Source organism: Aethalodelphis obliquidens, unplaced genomic scaffold, assembly GCF_003676395.1.
Source record: "Aethalodelphis obliquidens isolate GAN/ISIS:26980383/991018 unplaced genomic scaffold, ASM367639v1 scaffold44, whole genome shotgun sequence".
In the NCBI taxonomy this organism is placed as follows: domain Eukaryota; kingdom Metazoa; phylum Chordata; class Mammalia; order Artiodactyla; family Delphinidae; genus Aethalodelphis; species Aethalodelphis obliquidens.
In genome coordinates, this window is record NW_020837988.1 from 10,802,638 (window position 1) to 10,824,326 (window position 21,689).

A 21,689-nucleotide genomic window follows, 5' to 3' on the forward strand; every position below is an offset into this window, starting at 1 on the left:
CTGAGAGTCTGCATGCCGCAACTAAGAATCTGCATGCCACAGCTAAGACCCGGCACAACCAGATAAATAAATAAATATTTTTTAAAAAAATCCTTCAGCTTTCAGAATAAGCCCTTTTTATCCTTGGCAGGCGAGATAGGAAAGGACTAAGGATGACAGAGTTGCAGCCATTTTGGCTTCAGGGCTGCTCAGTGGTCCTTTCCTAGTGCTCAGAAATGAATGAATTTTTACTGTCCTGGAGTTACAAAAATGGCACTAAAGATCCTGGCTTTTTGTTTGCTCCCAACTGGAGCTTAGGGCTAACGTATTGAAGTCCTTTGGTGCTCTACTCTGAGTGCAGAAGGAAAGCAGCCACAAGATCACCTCCCCCAGATTTTCACCCACTCCTCGCTCTTCATCTATTGAGGAGGTGCTTCCCAAACAGCAGTGGGATGTCATGCCTCAGTCTGGACCCGGAAACTGGGTTCAGCTGCCTTTAAACCTCTTATGATTGCCTGGTCCCTTTACCTATCAAGAAGGTTCTTTCCTAAGCATTCCTCACACTGTCCCCACCATGATTAACCCCTGTGTTCCTGGCGTTGCAGAAGGATCATACAGGCCAGATGGACCAGTATCTGGTGCATGGGGACAGCTACAAGGCTCTCCGCGATGCACTGGGCAAAGCCATTCTGGAGTGCAAGCCCCTGGCCATTGAGACTGCTCTGGAGGTATGTTGGACTGGGGGACTGCTCTGCGTACACAGTGGCCCCTCAGAGCCTAAGTCTTGTCTTGTTGGTGTCAAATGATGCAGCGAAAGAGGCCCCACAGGGTGACATGCTGCATCAGAAGTCTTATGCTCACGGCCTCACGGGCTCGCCTGGCAAACAGGGGAGCATCAGTGGTTGATTTGGGGTGGTGGGTTTGCACGAGGCCACCAGCACCTCCTTTCTGATTCATTTATGTCCATTACTTTCTTTGAGACCCTGCTAAAAAGTCACTTCCTCCAAGATTCTTCTGCTCTGACATGTGATGGCACAGGAAGCAAAACCTGTATCTGTGTAGCCTCATAATTCCCATAGAGGCGTATGCCTGTGTTTATTTTAATAGATACAGGGTTTTTAGAATCTAATCTTTCAATTGTTCTGGTCATGTTTCCTTTTTGAGTCCTTGTTTACCCTGGCATTTTGCTGGGAAAAGAAGAAATAAGTATCTTATCTCTGCTCAGGAAAAGTTTCTAGGACCAGTGAAGTAGTCAGAAAGAGAACAGGTGGTGATCTCTGTTACTTCTGTTGTAAGCTATCTGATAAATATGCATTGAGTTTAATATGAGAATGTTTATGAACAGTTGTTTTTCCAGAAGATGGTCCTTGAGGTGCAGGGTCCCGGGCGCCCAGGGTCTTGGGAAAGGCTCCCTCAACCTCTCCAAGGCTTAAGGGCTGATCTCATTTCATATTCATATACAAATCACATGGGATTCTGGCCCTGAGCTAGATTTTTTAAAGTCTCACTTGATATCCTTGCTTTTTCAGGCCTGCAGGAGCCCCACAACTCAGCAGGCTGCCCACCTAATGTTAGCACTTTTTAGAGAGGTCACGACTTTGTACAGATCGCACAGTGCAAACCTCCATCCTAAGCCACAGGTGAGTATCAGCCTTCAGGGCTGTGTTCATAGTCTCATAATTTGGAGGGACTTTTTGAATAGAGGTAAAAGTCACAAAGACCAGTTATGCCCCCAATTTTTAAAATTCTAGGATTGGGGTTTCCAGCCTTCTTATGTGGAGCAACTACTTTCTGTTTCATCCAAAGCTTTTAGAGTAACAGTTAAAACACAGTCAAGAACATAAGATAATGTTTTCCAAAATTATGAAAACTAGTGCTTGGGTATGTGGTTTCTGTGTTTGTAGAGGAGAATTCTCTTCTCCAGATAATTTCCCTTCAAACAGCAACCATTTAGCCATTCTAACCTTGATTTTTTTTTAAAAAAATCAAAGTTATTTTAATGCAAAAAACTTTATCTATTTATTTATTTATTTTTGGCTGCCCCACTCACCTTGCGGGGATCTTAGTTCCCCAATCAGGGATTGAACCTGCGCCCTCAGCAGTGAAAGCATGAAGTTCTAACCACGGGACCACCAGGGAATTCCCCTTAACCTTGATATTTGATAGGTATTTGCAATCAAAAATGTATGAGTGACATAAGAGCAAACCTTTGGTTTTCTCTCACTATTCACATGATATTCTGCTTTGTTGTATTTTCATTTCTTTCCTGTCAGCAATGTGAGGCTATGAAGAAATTCATTGAGGAAAGAAAGACCTTGTCTCCTGATATGAGACGTTTTGCAATATCCCTTGTGAACAATGAACTACCCCTGCTGAGGACGGGTCCTGGGGACAACAGCCTTGAAGGGACAGTAATAGAAATGGCTATTCATGTTGCAAGCATCCTTCTCTGTGGACAAAGCAAAATCTTGGAACCCCTAAAGAATTTGGCCTTCTCCCCAGAACTCATGGCGGTAAGATTGGGATATGATTGCATCTGCGTTCACAGGAAGAACTTTAGAGACCCAGCCGGTACCTCAGAAACTGTTGAACCTGTTTATCTTCTAGATTCTCCATCTGCCTCTGTCTCACTTGACCCTTTAGTCCACAATGATGGTGAAAAACTTGCCTTGCCCTTTGTTATCTCACAGGGAGCTGTTCTGTGTTCTTCATAGAGAGTTTTTTAGGTCAAGAAGAAAGAAAATCAAGGTCACATTCTTACTCGAGACCTCTTGCTGATCAGTGACAGCCCGTCGATATGCTCACTTAGCTAAAGCCAGCCCTGCTCTTTTGACTTTTCAGAATGCCTTTCTTCCAACGATGCCTGAAGACTTGCTTGCTCAAGCTAGGAAGTGGATGGGTCTGGAAGGAGTCCACTGGTACAGTAAGTGTTGGCCTGAGGTGGAATCCCACTCCTGAGCTTTGAAGAGCATCCTAAAACCACATGAGACATTGTTATAGAATTGGGGTCCACGGGTTTGTCCCTGAAGGTCCTTATGTGCCTACCTCCTTCTGCCGTGGTTGCCTTTGCAGAACATGAACAGCTTGCAGGAACTGGTACCCTGCTGACTGTGGATGAGCCAGATTATTTTTTTCTTAGTCACAGGGAGAGGGTCTTTTAGGGTGCACTTCTGTTCCCTGGAATATGCCCTTTGGGGAGAAGGGGGTGCTGGGAACCACATGAGAGGCTCAGTCAAGGGCCAGCTCACAATACAGCCACGTTTTTGACCCAAAGATAGTTCTTTTAGAAATATAGAACTGAAGGAGAAAATAATATAACCCATGACTTTATGTAAATTTTGCTGTTGCCTTGAGTAGATGATCTTTTAAAACTAGTTTTAAAAGTTGTTATAAAACCTGCTCATAGCAAAAGGAAAAAATCAAAGAGAGTGAATAGGAGGGTATAAAATACTATCCACCCTGCCTCCAAAAGTAAACCCTGGTATGAACCTGTAATCTAGTTTCTCTTTGCTTTGTGAAATTAAACACAGACATTATTTTTCAGTGATACCGGTTGAGCTCCTGGTATGTGTCAAATATCTAATGAGTTCTAATATCTAGCAAAGTTCAAGATTTCTGGTAATGTGCTTGGGAAATCAGGTCCACGTCAGCATTTGGTTAGACCAGAGAGGAGGGAGTTAGCTTTCCCTTTTAACCGTGGGTCATTAGGTGAAACCTCATCAGCCAACATGTGTCTTGTTCTTTTAACAGCATGTCCCAACGGTCACGCGTGCTCTGTAGGCGAGGTGAGTCTTGGTATTCAGGGTAGGGTTTGGGGGGTTCAAAATGTGTGTTCCTCCAGGTCTGAGGAGGGGAGCTGTGGAGGAGGAGGACGGATAATGAGGGTCTGGACCTTTTGGGAGAACATAGACTCATTTTGCCGGCTATTCTAGGTATTACGACTAAACATCCAAATGGTACTAAGGTTTTCCAGCCAGGGTTTCTCAGTCTCAGCCCTGTGGACATAACGCCTTATTGTGGGGCTGGCGTGGGCATTGTTGGAGGTTTAGGAGCATTCCTGGCTTCAACTCACCAGATGGCAGTAGTATCCCATCTCACACAGTGTGACAAACAAAACTGCCTCCATACATTGCCAAATGTCCCTTGAAAGACAAAACTACAGGACAGGAACCACTGCTGGCCATCCTTCCTGGCCACTGCATCACAAGATCAGTGACACGGGTCTTTATGTGACAACAAAGTGTTGACTAGACCGTAGGCTGGATTACTGTCCCAGGGAGGAGATAGGGTCTAGATACCAAAGGATAGGAAAATGAGACACACATCTTGTAAGCCCGTTGGGGGAAGATCTGTGTATTGTTCATCTCTGAATCCCAAAGCATCAACCAGGGCCCTTCATAGTGTCATCCATCCTTGCTCAGAACAGGCTATTGAATTGAAACAGACAAATGTTATTTAATAAATAAATAAGCGACCTGGAGGATAAACCTGATATATGCATTTTACTTTATCTTTCTGAGCTTCTCACTTACTTGTCTGTGAAACAGGATTAAAATAGATTCTTCCTGAAACTGCTCCTGAAATTCTGTGGTCTGGGAACCTGAGACTGGTTTGGTTTGTGATAGACTGTTATTCAGTGTATGTAGTAGCACACAATCTGATTTTGAAAAATGAGCCTTTGGAAGTAGTGAATCATGTGGTTACATTTTTTTTAAATAAAAAAGTCCAAATGGCGTTAGGGAAATCAGTTTGGAAGCTGCTATAGTATTCCTGGTGTTAGATAGTGAAGCAGTAAGGCCAGTGTGATAGGTGGGGGAATGAATGGAAAACAGTGATGAATATGAGAAAGGAGGATCGAGTTTTATATATTTGTCTATAAAGTGACTATTTAGGAATAAAACTTAAATTGTCTCTATTTTTTAAAAGTCTATATTTGCCCACATACAACATAGTTGGCATGGAGTGCCTGCCCTGTCTCCCAGGGCTCCTGTAGCCCCACCTGACACACACATATGCTAAAGGAAGCAGTCGTAGTGGCGTCCGCTACCTCCTGTGGTAAGTATGTGCTCATTTGCACGATGGCATTTGTCCAAACTGAGCCGGGGTCTCATTTGTGTTTATCCTAGTGTGGCTTGCCGATGGAACAGAGCTTTTGTATTGACTGTGGTGTTCCAGTTGGAGGGATTAATCACAAACCAAAGGATGGATTTCATGTTATCGAGTATGTAAGATTTTATCTCCTTTCTAAGTAGTCAAACCATGGGCTTTGGGGCTGTTTCTGTTCCAGCTGATAAATCAATACTAAATATAGTATCAATTACTATTGTACATTTGGACCTGGGTCTTGTTGATATCAACGCCAAGGTCCCTGTGGTCATTCAGTAGTGAGGCATTTGATCTGTCATTGGCTAACTGGGCTCTTAATGCAAAGCAGACCACGCGTTAATACTTATTAATACTTGTTAATTCAGATGTCTTCCATCCGAATCTTGGGCACAACCCCTGTAGAAATTGCTTGACATAAACAGGTGACCAATTTCAGAGGCACATTTAAGTCTGTCACTTATAAACTCTCTTAGCTTACTCTTTTTTTCCCCAGAAAAATAGAGGAGACATAGTCAATCTTATCAAATACTTCAGAATCCAGCTAAAAATCTGATCTCATAATCCCACACTTGCTCATGAGATGAGTATGGTTATACATGCTCCCTTAATAGGAGGTGTGACCTCTCTATGTTCATCATATATTCTAGCTCTTTTAGTGCTGTTGCAGTTTAAAATATGCTAATCTGTTATCTCCATAAACTATCAGAATGTCTTCGAATCTTCAGTAGCTTTGCAACTGAATGTACCCATCACACTATACCTCCCATCTGGGTGTGATGCCAAATCCTTTGCCAGACCTTGGATCCCAGTTTTTGATTTGGGAAAAGGAGAACAGTGTGTACATATTCCCATGGTAATGTCAGCCGTTCCATACTCTTACTGTCCTTTGCCCGCCTGCTCCCCCGATCCCCCACAATGATTCAGTGGAAGAAGCGGGTCCAGACCTCCATCCTGACACTTGGCCCCAGGACTAGCCCAAACAGCCATTTTTTTATGCTTTCAAAAATTTTTTTTTTTTTTTTTTTGGCTGTGTTGGGTCTTCGTTGCTGCACGCGGACTTTCTCTAATTGTGGCGAGCAGGGGCTACTCTTTTTTTTTTTTTTTTTTTTTTTGCGGTACGCGGGCCTCTCACTGTTGTGGCCTCTCCCGTTGCGGAGCACAGGCTCCGGACGCGCAGGCTCAGCGGCCACGGCACACGGTCACAGCCGCTCCGCGGCATGTGGGATCCTCCCGGACCAGGGCACGAACCCGTGTCCCCTGCATCGGCAGGCGGACTCTCAACCACTGTGCCACCAGGGAAGCCCCCTTGTGGGGGCTACTCTTCGTTGAGGTGTGCGGGCTTCTCATTGCGGTGGCTTCTCTTGTTGTGGAGCATGGGCTCCAGGTGCGCGGGCTTCAGTAGTTGTGATGCGTGGGCTCAGTATTTGTGACGCACAGGCTTTGTTGCTCCGTGGCATGTGGGATCTTCCCAGACCAGGGATTGAACCCGTGTACCCTGCATTGGCAGGCGGATTCTTAACCACTGCACCACCAGGGAAGTCCTTCAAAGTTATTATTATTTTTTAATTGAAGTATAGTTGATGTACAATATTATATAAGTTATAGGTGTACAATCTAGTGATTCACAATTTTAAAGGTTATACTCCATTTATAGTTATTATAAAATATTGGCTATCTTCTCTGTATTGTACAATATATCCTTGTAGCTTATTTCATACATAATAGTTTGTACCTCTTGACACCCTACCATTATACTGCCCCTCCTCCCTTCCCTCTCCCCACTGGCAACCACTAGTTTCACAAACAGCCACTTTACACTGTTGTGGGCTTTTAGTCAGCCAGAAAGGTCAGTCTATAAAGAAGAAGACTCTTAGGACAGTGGTCTAGGACTTCTCTGGTGTTCCAGTGGTTAAGATGCCATGTTTCCACTGCAGGGGGCATGGGTTCAATCCCTTGTCAGGGAAGTTCCACATGCTGCATGGTGTGGCCCCCCGCAGAAAAAAAAAATCTTCTAATATAGGAAAGTAGTCTAGGCTTAGTAGAATATGTAATTTAACATTGTTTTCTTCAAAACTCTGAACCTGGTCTCCAGGTCCTAAGAATGGGAAGTGTGCCCCCAGAGCTGAGAAGAAATGGTGATCTTCAGCCTTCACCCTGTCTTCTCTTGTCCTTTCCAGAAACAATATGGACAGAACTCAGACTGGCCACGTGCTGGGAAACCCACCACTGAGAGGCGAGGCCATGGTATCTGACCGAGAGCTGTCCCCAGTGGTCTTCCTTCTCATCCGGCTACTCACTCATTTGGCTATGCTTTGGGGAGCCACCCACAGTCCCCAGGTAGAGCATTGTACTGCCCAACCATGTGTTTAGTTTCTACAGTAATTTTTTTCACGGTGAATCCTTTTGTCTAAAAAGTCCTAGCCAGTTCTTGGGAAGGCCCTGCAGGGTCCTGCTTGGTTTCATTGTGACTAACCCCTTTCCCGCTCCAGAGTTCTCTGATTTTGCCCCTTGAAACACAAGACTACTTCCTAGGTTTGAATGCTGTGAGGTTTGTGTGTTGTGCCCTTACTGACATCAGAGGCAGAAACTATTTAGGAAGTATGGGGAAGATCTGAGTGGCAGAGTGCTTGGGTGAGGGAAAAGAGATTAATGAATTGGTCCACTCCTTCCTTTCAGAGAGTATGAATGTACTGCTTCTCTGATAACTAAGTATCCTTAGCTAGGATACTTGGTAGAGATAAGTAACTGTTTTCTTACTCCTCTTTGAAGGTCCAATCTGTGGTTCTAGGTGTTCTCATTCATTAGAATATTATTGGCAATAGTAACACACAAGGAATGCTTTACAATATAAAACAAATTATTAGCTTACATTTATTAGTGCATGTAGGTCCAGATGAAACATGTTGAAGCCTGGTATGAATTCTTTTTTTTTTTCCATAGAAGGCATAAGGTTTATTCTAAAAGTAACTTGTTGAAGGTTTAAAAAAGGAAATAATTGTAAAAGATAACCAGCAGGGTGATATTAATATGACCTCAAGCTAACTGTATATGATACCAATTCTTTACTTTGACAATTAGATGGATATCGAACATTAGAATTAAAACACTTAATATGAAAATACTTTATTTTTAAATTTTTATTTATTTATTTATTTTTGGCTGTGTTGGGTCTTCGTCGCTGCACAAGGGCTTTCTCTAGTTGCGGCAAGCGGGGGCTACTCTCCGTTGTGGTGCGCGGGCTTCTCATTGCGGTGGCTTCTCTTGTTGCGGAGCACGGGCTCTAGGCACGTGGGCTTCAGTAGTTGTGGTGCGTGGGCTCACTAGTTGTGGCTCACGGGCTCTAGAGTGCAGGCTCGGTAGTTGTGGTGCACGGGCTTAGTTGCTCTGCGGCATATGGGATCTTCCCAGACCAGGGCTCGAACCTGTGTCCCCTGCATTGGCACGTAGATTCTTATCCACTCCGCCACTGGGGAAGCCCTGAAAATATTTTAGAAAGTTTAATTAAAATCAAAATTGAAATAAAAAATTTAGCATTATTTAAACTATTTTGGTCTGAATTTTTAATTGTCATTCTTATAATTTGTACTTTGACTTTTAAATTTTAATAAACATTTAAAATGTTTAATAAATTATTTAAAATAGTTGAAAAAATAAAAAGTTCTAGCCACTTCTTGTGGATTTCAAATACGTCATTGTTACCTAATGCAAAACATAATATAAAATTCACATATCCTGATTTTTCTCACTGTGGTCTATGGTGGTAAGGGGGAACTACTTGTCAGATTATGTAAAATCAATTTTTAATGAACGGCTCTATGTCTCCGGTCCACACCTGGGAATGGAGAGGCTAAAATAACCATGATTTTACCTGTCTTTGCTGCAGCTCTGGGGAAGAAAGAGAGCAGGCTGCATTTCCTCTAAGTTAATTAACCACGATAGCAAAAAGTTCAGGCTTTGAAAATTCTTTACTTCACACTGAGGATATGGAAGGCACTTGTTTTCAGACTGCGGTCATTTCTGCTCCTGAGCCTTCTCTCGCCACTGCTGTTTGAATCACACTGACATCCCTCCTAGAGACTCTCCTCTGGCTCGGGGCTGGTTCTTCACCCCTCCTGACCTCTCCTGAACTTGCCATCTCCTCCACAAACAAGATCTGGCTTGACATTTTGTCCCCTTGCCCCCACAGGCTTTGATGAACATCATTAAGCCTCCGGTGAGGGATCCAAAAGGGTTTCTGCTGAAGCATATCCAGAGAGACCTGGAGCAGTTAATGAAGATGCTGGGGAGGAGTGCAGATGAGACCGCCAGCGTGGTGCATCTTGTCCTCAGCCACCTCCTCAGAGAGCACGGCCACAGTGAGGAGCCGGGCATGGGGCCGAGGGGCGTGGGGCACGGCCAGCAGAGGAAGCAGCGCACTCGTCCGGACCCCAGAGCGAGAGGAAGGGGAAGCAGGAAGACATGCACCTTCCAGAGAGTAGGGGAGGGGAGAGCCTTTCCATTGATCCCCTGCTGAGTGTGCTCAGAGTGTTAAATGCCAGTGTACTGGGGAGGCTTAAGTTTCAAAAGTCAGCCTCCGTTGTAGTTTACCCACTGTATAGGGAACATATTGTTGTCATCCCAAACAGGTGATGTGTGTTAAAGAAACATCACCATCAGAGAGACTAATGTTTGATAAGCGCTTGGAGCTTGGTCTCTGTACATCTGTCCTGTTTTGCGGGGGCAGCATCTGCTTTTCCTAAAAAATACTGCCGTTGTGGGCTGACTTAATATATGTCCGTGTCCATAGTTTGTTACATGAAAAAGCAGGCTGTCTATTATGTGCACTAAGCTAATTTTTCTATTTTAAAATTTAAAATCCACACAGAAAGAAAAGGTCTGTAAGACAAGTTAGTAAGAGGGTTATCTCTGAGTGGTGGAATTAAGAACAGTTTTGTTTTCTTTTTGCTTATCTGCAAAAATCTTTTAAAATTACCACTGTAATGACAATGTTATTTAAAATAATAACAATAGCAATAAAAAGTTCTGCTACTTTACAAGAAAATCCATTCCCACTTCAGGAGCTTTTTTGCCAGAAGCCAACATCAGTATATATTTTCCATTTAGCAAAACTTCATTTTATTTTAAGCCTCTCATTCTAGTGCAATTTCAAACTAGGTAAGCTCATCCAGTATCATACTGACAAAGTGATCAAATTCTAGAAGCATGCCAACAGTTTCCACAGCACTCTGCATCACGCGGGCATCCACAGGGTCCCGCCTCCATTCTCAAGCCCAGGTGGCAGCAACTGAGGCAGCTGGTGCTACCACTGGCCACCATTATTTTGCCCCTGGGCTTCTGATTTAAAGTACTGTCCTTTCAGTAATTTTGTTCAGAATGGTTTTAAGATGATAATTATGTGGGTTAGAGTTTTTAGAGTTCTAAGTTTCTTCATGAAGATCATGAGGTTGGTGGTAGCAGCAGGAACCATTTTTAAATGCTGAGATTATACCCGCCCCCAACCCCAAAAGGAGCATTATTTCAATTTAACATTTATTTAGTGTTTATGCAGACTGCTTTTGTTTCTTGGTAACAGACACATTTTTGTTTGTAGGGTCTTTAAATTTTGATGCAGAATTGTCAACCAGAGAAAAGAGGAACAGCTGGGAAAAGCTTGTTGAGACTATTATTCTGCCGGAACTAAAGGTAAGTGATGCAGAGCTACAGGGCTACTTTGGGAAAGTGTGGGAGCGTGTTTCCTGGGCCTCTACTGAGTGCTCGGTCTGTTGTCCCTTCTGGAAGTGTCCCTTATTGAAGCCCTAGGCTAAGCCCCAGATTTAGGTTTCTCTATCCGGTCACCCCACCCTCCTGTTGCCCCCACCCCATCCTATCCCCTCCCAAGGCTGGTCAGTGTGTCAGGTTGAGGAATTACTGGGAGTTCAGAAAGTGCAGGCAGTAGTTGTCTCTCCGTTACTTTTTACAGCAGAATGTGAGAGCAAGAGGCAGAGAAATAAACCCTGTCAGATAAGAATGTTACTGAGAGTAACTAGGCCGGTCAGGAAATAGAAGTCATCAAGTAAAATAATGGTAATAAAATAAAGGTCTCTGAGGAATTCCCTGGCAGTGGTTCCAGCGGTTAAGACCTTGCCTTCCACTGCAGGGGGCACAGGTTTGATCCCTGGTCGGGGAACTAAGATCCCACATGCTGTGTGGCAAGATCAATAAATGAATGAATGAATGAATGAATGAATTAAATATAGGTCTCTGAGACTTGTTCTGTTTGGGAAGATAAAAACCTACAAATAAGGATCACATAAATTATAATAAAAGATGGCAAGTATGAATATTTGATTACGGGCTAAAACGAGGAGGGCGGGTCTCTGAATGTGCCCACTGGTAAGGTCACTAGGTGTCCAGCCTGTCTGCAGTAGCATCTCATTTCCAGATCCCATGTCGCTTTCCTTACCTAGCATCTAGATAAAACCCTCCTGGCGGTGAACACTCGGATCAGCCAAGATGAGCGCATTAGCTCCAATCCTGTGGCCAAAATCGTGTACGGTGATCCAGTGGCCTTCCTGCCCCACCTGCCCCAGAATAGCGTGGTTCACTGCTCTAAGATGTGGAGCTGCAGGAAAAGGATCACCATTGAGAACCTCCAGCACATTGTGGAGCAGAAGAATGGCAAAGAAACAGTACCCGTCCTTTGGAAGTTCCTACAGAAGGTGCGGCTGCCTCTCCGTGAATGCTGCCTACATGTCCCTTGGAGACGTGAAGGCCCCACTCTCATTTAGTCTGATTAGTCCTGAGGATGGGACAGCCATCAGACTACTTTGATTTTTGAATAGAATGTCTCTGGCAGAAGATTCAGGGATAGAGCAGAGATCTCTAGACACATCAATCTATATGAGTTGTTTGAAACATAAAGTCACAGGTGAAATATGTACACGAGTTGGAATTAGCAGGTATCTGTAAAGAACTTGAGGGCCAGCAGGGTCTCTCCCACTCACTCAGCAAGAAAGAATACAATGAAAATGTTTCCTTTGTCTTTTCATCTTCACCCCTGCCCCCAGTGCCTGGAGCAGTTAGTCACCAATGAGTGTCTGTTGAACAAAATAACTCTGAGTTAAGAATGCACAGCCAAAATCAAACAAAGAATCTTCCCTGTTCCTGAACCATTCGGAGTGAGGGTGGTGGGGGGATTGTGGGGAGGAGAGCAGTAAAGTGTGTGTCATATCTTTTAGAACCAGAATTACACACGGTTCCTAACTTTAGTCCATTTGAACTTTTATTCTCTACAATAGATTTTCTAATCATTTCCCTCCATGGACCAATATATGCAGTCTAGGAAGAAGTAAGATGACTCAGAAATTTCTGTGGGTCAGTTAATGAAAATGAATTCCCAGTGGGAAGGCCATTGTGTTAATACTGTGATCTGTCACTGATATGCACAGGTTCATTAAAGTGAAGAAGCTTAGGTCCTAGGTCTTCAGAACAACACCGGAATAGCGCCAAGCCTCATTGCCTAAAAGCTTGGTCTTCTTGGTCTCAGCAGCTCCTCTCCACACCTAGCCCATCTCATGGCCTCAAGAGGCTGCTTTCTTTCATCAGCTTCTGGCAAACACATTTGATGTGTCGGCCCTACGGGTTTGTTCCCCAACCTCTAGAGGGTAGAAGAACACTGGCCAACACGTTGTAAGCAGTCACTAGGTACTTGCTGAAAGAATGGTGTGGCCTGTTCCCCATTCTCAAGTATCATTATGTGTCATCATGTAAAATGGCACATTGACCAGATTAAACTACAAATACACATCCTGAGCCAGCCTTGAAGTCTGTTTCCCCAGTACATTAAAAAGTGTTCTTGGCGGTCTTCCCTTCTCTAGGAAGCAGAACTGAGACTGGTGAAATTCTTGCCTGAGATTCTGGCCCTGCAAAGGAATCTAGTGAAACGATTCCAGAATGTTTCAGAAGTTGAATACAGATCCATCAAAAGTTTCATTAGCAGTCACAATTCAGGTAGGTCTCTGCTCTCATAGGGGATCAGGACGATCCCTGTTGTGGTTCAAAAGGATCAGTCCAACTCGGAGACTCCAGTTCAGGGCTAACGTGTGCTCCGTACCCTAAGCTTGTAGCATAAGGCAGTAGGTGCTGTGAATCCCTGGGACACATTAGAGGCTTTTGCCGTAACAGACAAACACCTCCCTCTCTGGTTCCTCAAACTCAGCTTTAGTTTAAACAGCATTTAGAACGTGTTGGTGATGGCATGAAGGTAGGGGTCAAAGAGCAAGTAAGTCTGTTGGTTTGACCTAGACGGGGTAGGTGTTATCTTGGAGTTCTAACAAGTGTTTTGTTTGACAGATGGGCTGAAGCAGTTATCCCAGAACAGAATCATTATCTTTCTGTCGACGTGGAACAAGCTGAGGCGATCGCTGGAGACCAACGGTAAAGTGTCAAATCCCCTTTAACACTAAACATTATAGGAGCACCTCTCTGAAGGCCCTTTCTCTCCAGCCTAACTCTTCTTGTTCCACGTCTGCACAGTGCTGTGCTGTGTGCATCTAATGCTGGATCTGAGGACTCTTGGTGGGGTGTCTGAGATGAGTGCATAACATACCAGGAAGAGCAAACCCTCAGTCCTCTTGAGTCTATAAATACTGTATCAAAAAGGAGTTGAGAACATTTGAAACTTATCAGCACATAAAATAGAGATGGGAAGCAAAAGCACGCCTGGTTCCCAGCTCTGTTCTGTTCTGTTGAGGTGGCTTCTGCGTTGCTCCCACTCCCACCGTGGTGGGCTCCCAGTCCTGATGCTGTGAAAGAAACAGCAGGGAGGTGACTGCCCCTCTGTCATTTAAAGGTGAGATCAAGCTACCTAAAGACTACTGCAGCTGCAACCTTGATCTGGACACTGACTTTGAAGTCATCCTGCCACGCCGCCAGGGCCGGGGCCTCTGCTCCACCGCCTTAGTCAGCTACTTGATTAACTTGCACAACGAAATTGTCTACGCAGTAGACAAGTTCTCCAAGGAAGACAACAGGTGAGCGTGCAGGCCCGCAGCAGGGGACGCCCTTTCAGCCCAGGAAGTCGTTTCTGAGGCGGCACAAGCAGGGAAGCAGGGTCCCCAGGCGTGGGGACAGCGAGCCAGGCTTCAGGTCCTTCTCGAACAGATACCCTTCGGCCACCCTCACAAGTGTCACAGATTTGCATGTCCCTTCATCTGCACAGCCCATGGCAACATCAGACAGGAGCTGACTCCATATCACCAGGCCATGACTGGAGTGCTGAGCTCTATCTATCTGTCCCCCAGCTACTCCGTCGATGCCTCCGAGGTCGCCGACCTGCACGTTATCAGCTACGAAGTGGAGCGGGACTTGATTCCACTAATTCTCTCCAACTGCCAGTACCACGTGGAGCAGGGTGGGGAGACCTTGCAGGAGTTTGACCTGGAGAAGATCCAGCGCCAGATCATCAGCCGCTTCCTGCAGGGCAAGCCCAGGCTAACCCTTAAGGCAAGGCTGACCTGCTGTATTTACGTGGTCGGTGTGTCTGTTTTGCAAAAGTTGCCCTGAGTGTGGCTTCGATCACAGTGGTTTCAAAGTGAGGAGGGACCAACGGACCCTTCTTCCACACCCCCAGTGTCCATGACCACCCCTGCCACTGGGGCTGACGGCTCTCCGGAGCTGTCTATGCATCTGGATCCACACATTACCCCAAGGGTGTCTGCAGGTCTCAATGGACTCATCGTCCGGATTTCTATGCCATAATTAATGGCACCACCAAAACCTCATTGTTTTCCCCCTTTTCCTTTAGTCTGCACACACAGTCTGTCATCCGGCGCCCCCGTTTCACCACCATAGCCATCAGGCACCCCCGTTTCACCACCAGAGCCCGCTGCTCTAGTTCAAAGCATCTGTCCTTAAGTTCCACTGCTACGGTAGCTCCCAACTGGTCCCTGCCTTCAGGCTCTTTAGCCCACATTTCTTACATCCAGATCTGCATCCCACCACCCTGTTGGATAACCTTGATGAGCATGTGGCACAAAAGGCCCTGAGGCCTTGCCCTGACCCTGTCTCCAGCCAGTTCCCCACGTTGAACCCCATAACCTCACATACTGGATCACTCTCCCTCCCCTGAATGCACCCTGCACTTCCCCATCTGTTCTTTACCTGGGCTGTACTTGCTCCTTCCAGGTCCAGTCAAGGGTATGGTACTTCAGTATATTTATGCTCCTTCCCTGCCCGCAGTTAAACTGTGAACTGTTTGAGCTCAAGGCTGCTTTTAATTCACTCTGCTCTCCCTGTTAGCAGAGTGCCCCCTCATTCAGTCTGTTCTCAGTGTCCCATTGGGAGGTCCTCAGGACCTACTTCCCCCGGCGGCCTGCAGGCCACAGTATTCTATGTGACAGTATCTGCTTGGCCACAAAGGCCAGGCTGGGTTCCTCATGTCACTGTTTCCATAGATTACGGGTTAAACACGGACATCACGTGGCAACAAGGAGCTGCCTGCTTTGCCTGGTGATGCACTGAATAGCCTGGGACTACATTTGAGTTTCTGCTCAAGCATATATTGTCATTTGATGGAAACCTCCACAGTGGATTCCATTTCCAAAGACTTTTTTCTTTCTCACTTTAGGGAATACCCACTCTGGTGTACAGACGTGACTGGAACTATGAACATCTCTTCATGGACATCAAGAACAAAATGCCACAGGTGATGATGATCAATCTTATTTGCGTGTGCCTCTGTCTTATCAGAGTGTTTCCATCCATGTTAGGACTCTTCCACCCTCACTCCTGGCATTTGCCATGAGCACCAAAGAGTTTCAGGGCCTCCCTACGTTCAGAGCCCAGTGCTCTTGCCAGACGGCAAGCAGGACAGCAGATCAACAGAAGTTTTCTTGTTGAGTATAAACAGATTGAAATCTTGTGCTTGTAGTTTTTTAGCAATGATGTCATGACTGTGTATGCTGATGCAAAAGGTTCAGAGAATTTATTTATTCCTGCTTTTCTGGTTTATGTGTGTTATGTGTGTGGGGGTGTGTGTGTGTGATGTATATGTGTGTGGTTTGTATGTATGTATATGTCCATATGCATATCTTCACCAAGTTGATTTGAGGATTCAGTGAGTTCATCTCTCTTTCTGTAACATACCTAAATACTGCTGACACTTAACAAGCACCAAGTGTTAACTACTGCTGTTTTGGGGGGGGTTTTGGGGGTTTTTTGGCTGCTTTGGGTCTTTGTTGCTGCGCACAGGCTTACTGTAGTTGCGGTGAGCAGGGGCTACTCTTCATTGTGATGCGTGGGCTTCTCATTGCGGTGGCTTCCCTTGTTGTGGAGCACGGGCTCTAAGCACATAGGCTTCAGTAGTTGCGGCGCGCAGGCTCAGTAGTTGTGGCGCACGGGCTTAGTTGCTCCACGGCATGCGGGATCTTCCCAGACCAGGGATTGAACCCGTGTCCCCTGCATTGGCAGGTGGATTCTTAACCACTGCGCCCCCAGGGAAGTCTTACTGCCGTTTAAATTAGAGAGTCTGTCCCATTTTGTGGCCTTAGCAGTGAAGAAGGTAAGCACTCTTATCAAGTAGCAGTGCACAGGAAGCCCCAACCATGAACTCTATCCTGCTTTTGACTTCCTAGAGCCCCCTCCCCAACGTGGCCATCAGTGCCATCAGAGGACAACTGCAGTCCTACAGCGATGCCTGTGAAGCTCTGTCTGCCATAGAAGTCACGTTGGGGTTTCTGAGCACAGCTGGGGGGGATCCAAACATGCACTTAAATGTGTATATCCAAGACATGCTGCGGATGGGTGATCAGGCCTCACAGGTTTCAAAGGTGGGTCTCATGTCAGCCTCTCTCCAAAGAAAATCAGCATTGTCCCCCTCCATCGTCTCCTCACTTCCTACTGGGATACCACCACCCAGGGAGTACTGATCTAAGCAGCCCCTGAAAAGGAGGGGAGGCAAGAACACCCCCTCCCCGAGCCAGCCCACAGTGTAATCAGAACACACTGATGGGAAAGGCGGAGATGTGCTTGGAACTTAAAGATCTAGACTCAGTGCCACAAATATGCGGAGGCGTGCCTGCAAACTGCACGCCGCTGGTGGACCCCGAGATGTTGCAGCGGGGAGAGGGCTTTCAGAGACGTTCTGGAGATGAGGCAGGGAATACTGGATGAAGCAGAGGTGCCTCTGTGGTGAGGGAGGTGGAATCAGTGCAGGGCCAAGTGAAAACAGCACCTCCTATTCAGGAGTTCTGTTCTCTTTCAGGCCTTAAACAGATGCCAGTTAAAACACACCATCTCCCTCTGGCAGTTCCTCTCTGCCCACAAGTCTGAACATCTGCTTCGACAGAGAAAAGTGAGTCTGGCCTCTTCCTGTCCACCTGGACGAAAGGAGCTGCACGCTCCCTTCCCTGGCTTCCTTGTGTCATGTGTTCTTATTTCATTCCAGGAGCCATTTGGGGAAATCAGTCCAAGGTACAAAGTTGATCTCAGCCCTGAAAATGCTAAGCTGCTCAACACCTTCCTGAATCAGATTGGCCTGGATGCCTTCCTCCTGGAACTTCACGAAATGATAGTCTTGAAGCTAAAGAACCCCAAGACCGCGGAGAATTTCAACCCTGAGTGGAGGTACAGGCTTGTAAGCCTGCTGAGCGAGGCACACACACAACATTCTGCCACGTCTCCCGAGATCTTCCACAGACGTGAAAATCATTCTTATGTTACTGCAGAAATTGGTTTCCTGCTGATGTACCATTACCAATTGCAAAAAAGTCATATATTCTCATTATAACAAGTGGACTTCCTACGTCAGAGAGATGTGCATTTTAAATTTGATAGAAAAAGCTACGCCAATGTATAGTGTATAAGAATACCCAACATTGGATATTATTCGTCTTTTATATTTTTACCAATCTAATCGCCCAAAAATGGTATCTCATTTTTGCTTGTATTTTCCTATTTACTGGTGAGGCTGAAAATATTTATCAGCCATTTGTATATCTTCCTCCAAATTGCCTCTTGATATCTTATGATTATTTTTCTTTTGGGCTATTTGTCTTTTTCTTAATCTTTTATCTGTTTTGTTACAAATGCTCTATCTTTAATTATATGAAGCCAAATCTGGCAGAATTTTCCTACAGAAGTTTCCAAGGACTCTTTAGGAAAAATATACCTATAAGAGTCTTATCCCAAGGTTATAAAATATTCTCCCATGTTTTTTCCTGTGCTTTTATAGTTTTATATATTACATTTGTTTTGTTAACCAATTATTTTTATCTGTGGCCTGAGGTAGAGATTTAGCTTTACTGTTTTTCTAAATAGATAGATAGTGAAACTCCAGTTTTCCTCACCGACACACTTCGTAATTGCTGTTTTCCTCCATTATGTATATGGCATATGCCTATTTACATTTGTATTCTTTGAACTTATTCAAGAAGTCTTTACTATCCTGGACTTTTAGTGTAGGGAAAGAAGATCCCTTTTCTAGAGAATTTACGATCTTTGTTGATACAGATGAACTGGAATATAAGCTTTTTTTGAATGGCGAGGCTTTTTTTGTAAAGCAGTTGTATCACTAGAGTGCTTAGAACCATCTGACGGGGCCCCTATCAAGGGGTGCTCCATCCCATAGGGTATGTGCACTGCAGTGTGGGGAGCAGCAGGGATGTACTAGAACCTTGAACCTAGGATTCTAGTGCCAGGTCGGTAACTCAGCAGTTGGTTGACTCTCGTTATTTCTGGCCTTCATGAGCACTTTTGTTCTCTGACGACCTGAAAAAGCAACAGTGATGGTCTCCTTATGTCACATGACTGTTTAACGCTGTCTCTTGTTCCTTGGTTTTTCAGCCTGAGAGACACACTGGTGAGTTACATGGAGACTAAAGAGAGTGAAATTCTTCCCGAAATGGAATCTCAGTTCCCAGAAGAGATACTGCTTTCCAGTTGTGTCTCTGTGTGGAAAATGGCTGCTGAACTGAAACGGAATCGACAGACGAGATAGAATCATTTTCTATCTCTGCAAGAGACTTGGGCAGAGACGGCTCTTGCCTCCTCACTGGTGGGATGGGTTCCTTTGTGGGCTATTGCCTTTGTGCGTGCTTAGAAGGAAAGCTATTGGCACAGCACTAAATTTGAGACCAAGATGTGCTGTCTGGCTGACAACTTTATGAGAGCCAAGCTGTTTCAGGAACATGTGTATATTCTGAAACTATCTTCTCATATTCTGAATACCGTTCATTAGGAGGTGAAAATTGAAGATTATATGAAACTAGAATAAACCACCATCCTCTGCATTCCAGGAGAAACCAAAAAATAGCTTCTCACCTTCACATATAGGAATCTGTGCCTCAGATGTCCTAGCTTCTTACCATGCACGTACCCAGCCCACCAGGCCCTTCTTCCTCAGACCACTGCATAGTGACAGGGAGGGAAAATGGGGTTATTAATTTGTCTTCTTTTCTAGTTTATTCTGCACTCACAAACAAGAATCTGGCTTTCTTCTTTCTTCCATTCCTTTAAATTCAGAAAATTGTACAGATATTTCTAGGTTTTCAAGAAGATATGAAAAAGTGCCAGACTCTTTTTTGTCTTCTCACAAATACAAGTCAGGGCATTCTGTGAGTGCCGTGAGGCCAAACTAGCCAGCCCTCACCCAAGCCCGCAAATGAGTCACTGCCAAATTTCCAGGGTCAGAGCCCACAAGCTTTCATTGTGAAGAGCACTGGGCCAAGAGTCAAGGACACTTTCGGTGTCTTAGTTTGATTTCCTTCCCGTTCTAGTATTCTAGTAAATTCTAAATGAAAGATTATCAGTGTAAATTTGGATCAAAGGCATGGTTCTGGCATTTCTTGGGGAAGTTTTTGCCTCTCTACCATTCTGCCAAATAAACATGAACTCTTAGTGTGGTCTTGATTTCCCCAAGTGTATGACTATCTGGTCCTTTCTTTGGGTCTCAGCCAAGGCATAATAACACTCAGAGAGAATATAAAACCAGTCACATTTCTGAAAAGGAAATAAAGAATAGTCAACACACCCTGATCTTGCGCTGCTTTTCTCACTGTGTTGTGCCTTTTTTTCAAAATCTACTTGATGCTTCTGACCTCTCTGGACTAATTCCTATTCCTAGATAGCTCAGCACCTGTTAGCCCTGGGATGACAGTTGTTTACAAGTCAGAGGTAAATGTCTTTTCATACATATTCTGAATGAGATGATGACTCAATCAACTTGAAATTGGGCCCATGGAATGGGGAGAGCTACAAAAATAGAAAATGCTCGCCAAGGACACCATGGGCCCTTCAGCACCATTGGAGGGAGCCGTAGAAGAATCCGTGCTCCATTTCTATTACTTTGGTTTCTCTTCACCATGTTTGATAAAGGGGAGCACAGGAATCCAGGATTTGATACAATATCCACTTGCATGTAGTAACCTCTGATTGTTGAATCATTCCATGCAAAGGCACTCTGCCACAATATCAGCTGGATTGTGCATTTAATGGATGTGAGAGTGGGGGAGTTGCTTGTTCATCCCTTCAGTTTGCACTTGGAACTCCTTTGATACCTCAGAGTTGGGATGGAGCTGGCCAGCCTGTGAAGACCTCCTTTGGTGGGTGGGGGGGAGAATTTTTTTTCCTACTTTTATGAAGGTTTTATTTTTTTGATGAAGATAATGTTGTTTTGTATGCTATGCTTTCAAAGTGTTAACTGTCATTATCTAGCATTATCTTGTTGTTTGTACAGAAATACACTGGCCTAGCACAGGCAGATGTAAATTTTGTTATACTTGTCATAGCTGTTTTAAGAAACTTGAATTTTGCTGCTAAAGAATCCTCTTTGGGGAAGAGGCTTTGGGGAATGGTTTCATGTGTTCGTGGAGATGTCCTTGCAGGGGTGTCCATAAAGTGGAAGGTTCTTTTTTTTTTTAATTTATTTATTTTTGGCTGTGTTGGGTCTTCGTTGCTGTGCGTGGGCTTTCTCTAGTTGTGGCGAGCAGGGGCTACTCTTCTTTGTGGTGCACAGGCTTCTCATTGTAATCGCTTCTCGTTGCTGAGCCTGGGCTCTAGGCGCATGGGCTTCAGTAGTTGTGGCGTGTGGGCTCAGTAGCTGTGGCTCACGGGCTCTAGAGTGCAGACTCAGTAGTTGTGGCGCACGGGCTTAGTTGCTCCGTGGCATGTGGGATCTTACGGGACCAGGGCTCGAACCCGTGTCCCCTGCGTTGGCAGGCGGATTCTTAACTACTGCATCACCAGGGAAGTCCCAAAGTGGAAGGTTCTTGACAGAAAACATACACTCTGGTTTAGAATGTGACAGGGTAAACTTTTCCTGTGGACAAAATGACAGCAGAGCTGAAGTGGAGTTTCACGCTGCTCCCCCGTCGCCAGGCTCAGGGGCTAAAGCTTAATCCTAGAGGGCTGCCCTCCCACTCCCTGCCTAACAGGACTTTCCTGGAGGATAGCAGAGCTCCAACCAATGATGAGTACCAGCTGATTCTGTCAGGGGGCTGGGCTGTGGGATGGGCAAACAGCTCCTCAGGAAAAGGAAATAGACACTTGAAGGAGAAACAGTAAATTTCCAGCAGCCCACTTTTGTTCCAGTGGCAAAACACTGCTTTAGGGGAAAACTGCATTTTCCT

At 45.1% G+C, this 21,689-nt stretch overlaps 1 protein-coding gene across 4 annotated transcripts in view; it reads left to right on the forward strand.

The window, feature by feature from the left end:
* RNF213 (ring finger protein 213) overlaps nucleotides 1–20,881 on the forward strand; it is a 112,221-nt gene extending 91,340 nt beyond the window's left edge. For all 4 annotated transcript variants that reach the window (XM_027080933.1, XM_027080932.1, XM_027080934.1 and 1 more), the window contains 19 exons: nucleotides 585–707; nucleotides 1,509–1,619; nucleotides 2,253–2,492; nucleotides 2,821–2,902; nucleotides 3,730–3,764; nucleotides 5,106–5,200; nucleotides 7,263–7,422; nucleotides 9,272–9,440; nucleotides 10,676–10,767; nucleotides 11,532–11,783; nucleotides 12,942–13,074; nucleotides 13,417–13,500; nucleotides 13,916–14,096; nucleotides 14,367–14,568; nucleotides 15,692–15,769; nucleotides 16,698–16,892; nucleotides 17,327–17,416; nucleotides 17,510–17,688; nucleotides 18,907–20,881. In XM_027080933.1, coding sequence (XP_026936734.1) covers nucleotides 585–707; nucleotides 1,509–1,619; nucleotides 2,253–2,492; nucleotides 2,821–2,902; nucleotides 3,730–3,764; nucleotides 5,106–5,200; nucleotides 7,263–7,422; nucleotides 9,272–9,440; nucleotides 10,676–10,767; nucleotides 11,532–11,783; nucleotides 12,942–13,074; nucleotides 13,417–13,500; nucleotides 13,916–14,096; nucleotides 14,367–14,568; nucleotides 15,692–15,769; nucleotides 16,698–16,892; nucleotides 17,327–17,416; nucleotides 17,510–17,688; nucleotides 18,907–19,060 — 2,655 coding nt within the window. In that variant the 3' untranslated portion in view covers nucleotides 19,061–20,881. The remainder of the gene's footprint in view (nucleotides 1–584; nucleotides 708–1,508; nucleotides 1,620–2,252; nucleotides 2,493–2,820; nucleotides 2,903–3,729; nucleotides 3,765–5,105; nucleotides 5,201–7,262; nucleotides 7,423–9,271; nucleotides 9,441–10,675; nucleotides 10,768–11,531; nucleotides 11,784–12,941; nucleotides 13,075–13,416; nucleotides 13,501–13,915; nucleotides 14,097–14,366; nucleotides 14,569–15,691; nucleotides 15,770–16,697; nucleotides 16,893–17,326; nucleotides 17,417–17,509; nucleotides 17,689–18,906) is intronic.
* Nucleotides 20,882–21,689: the final 808 nt, after the last annotated feature.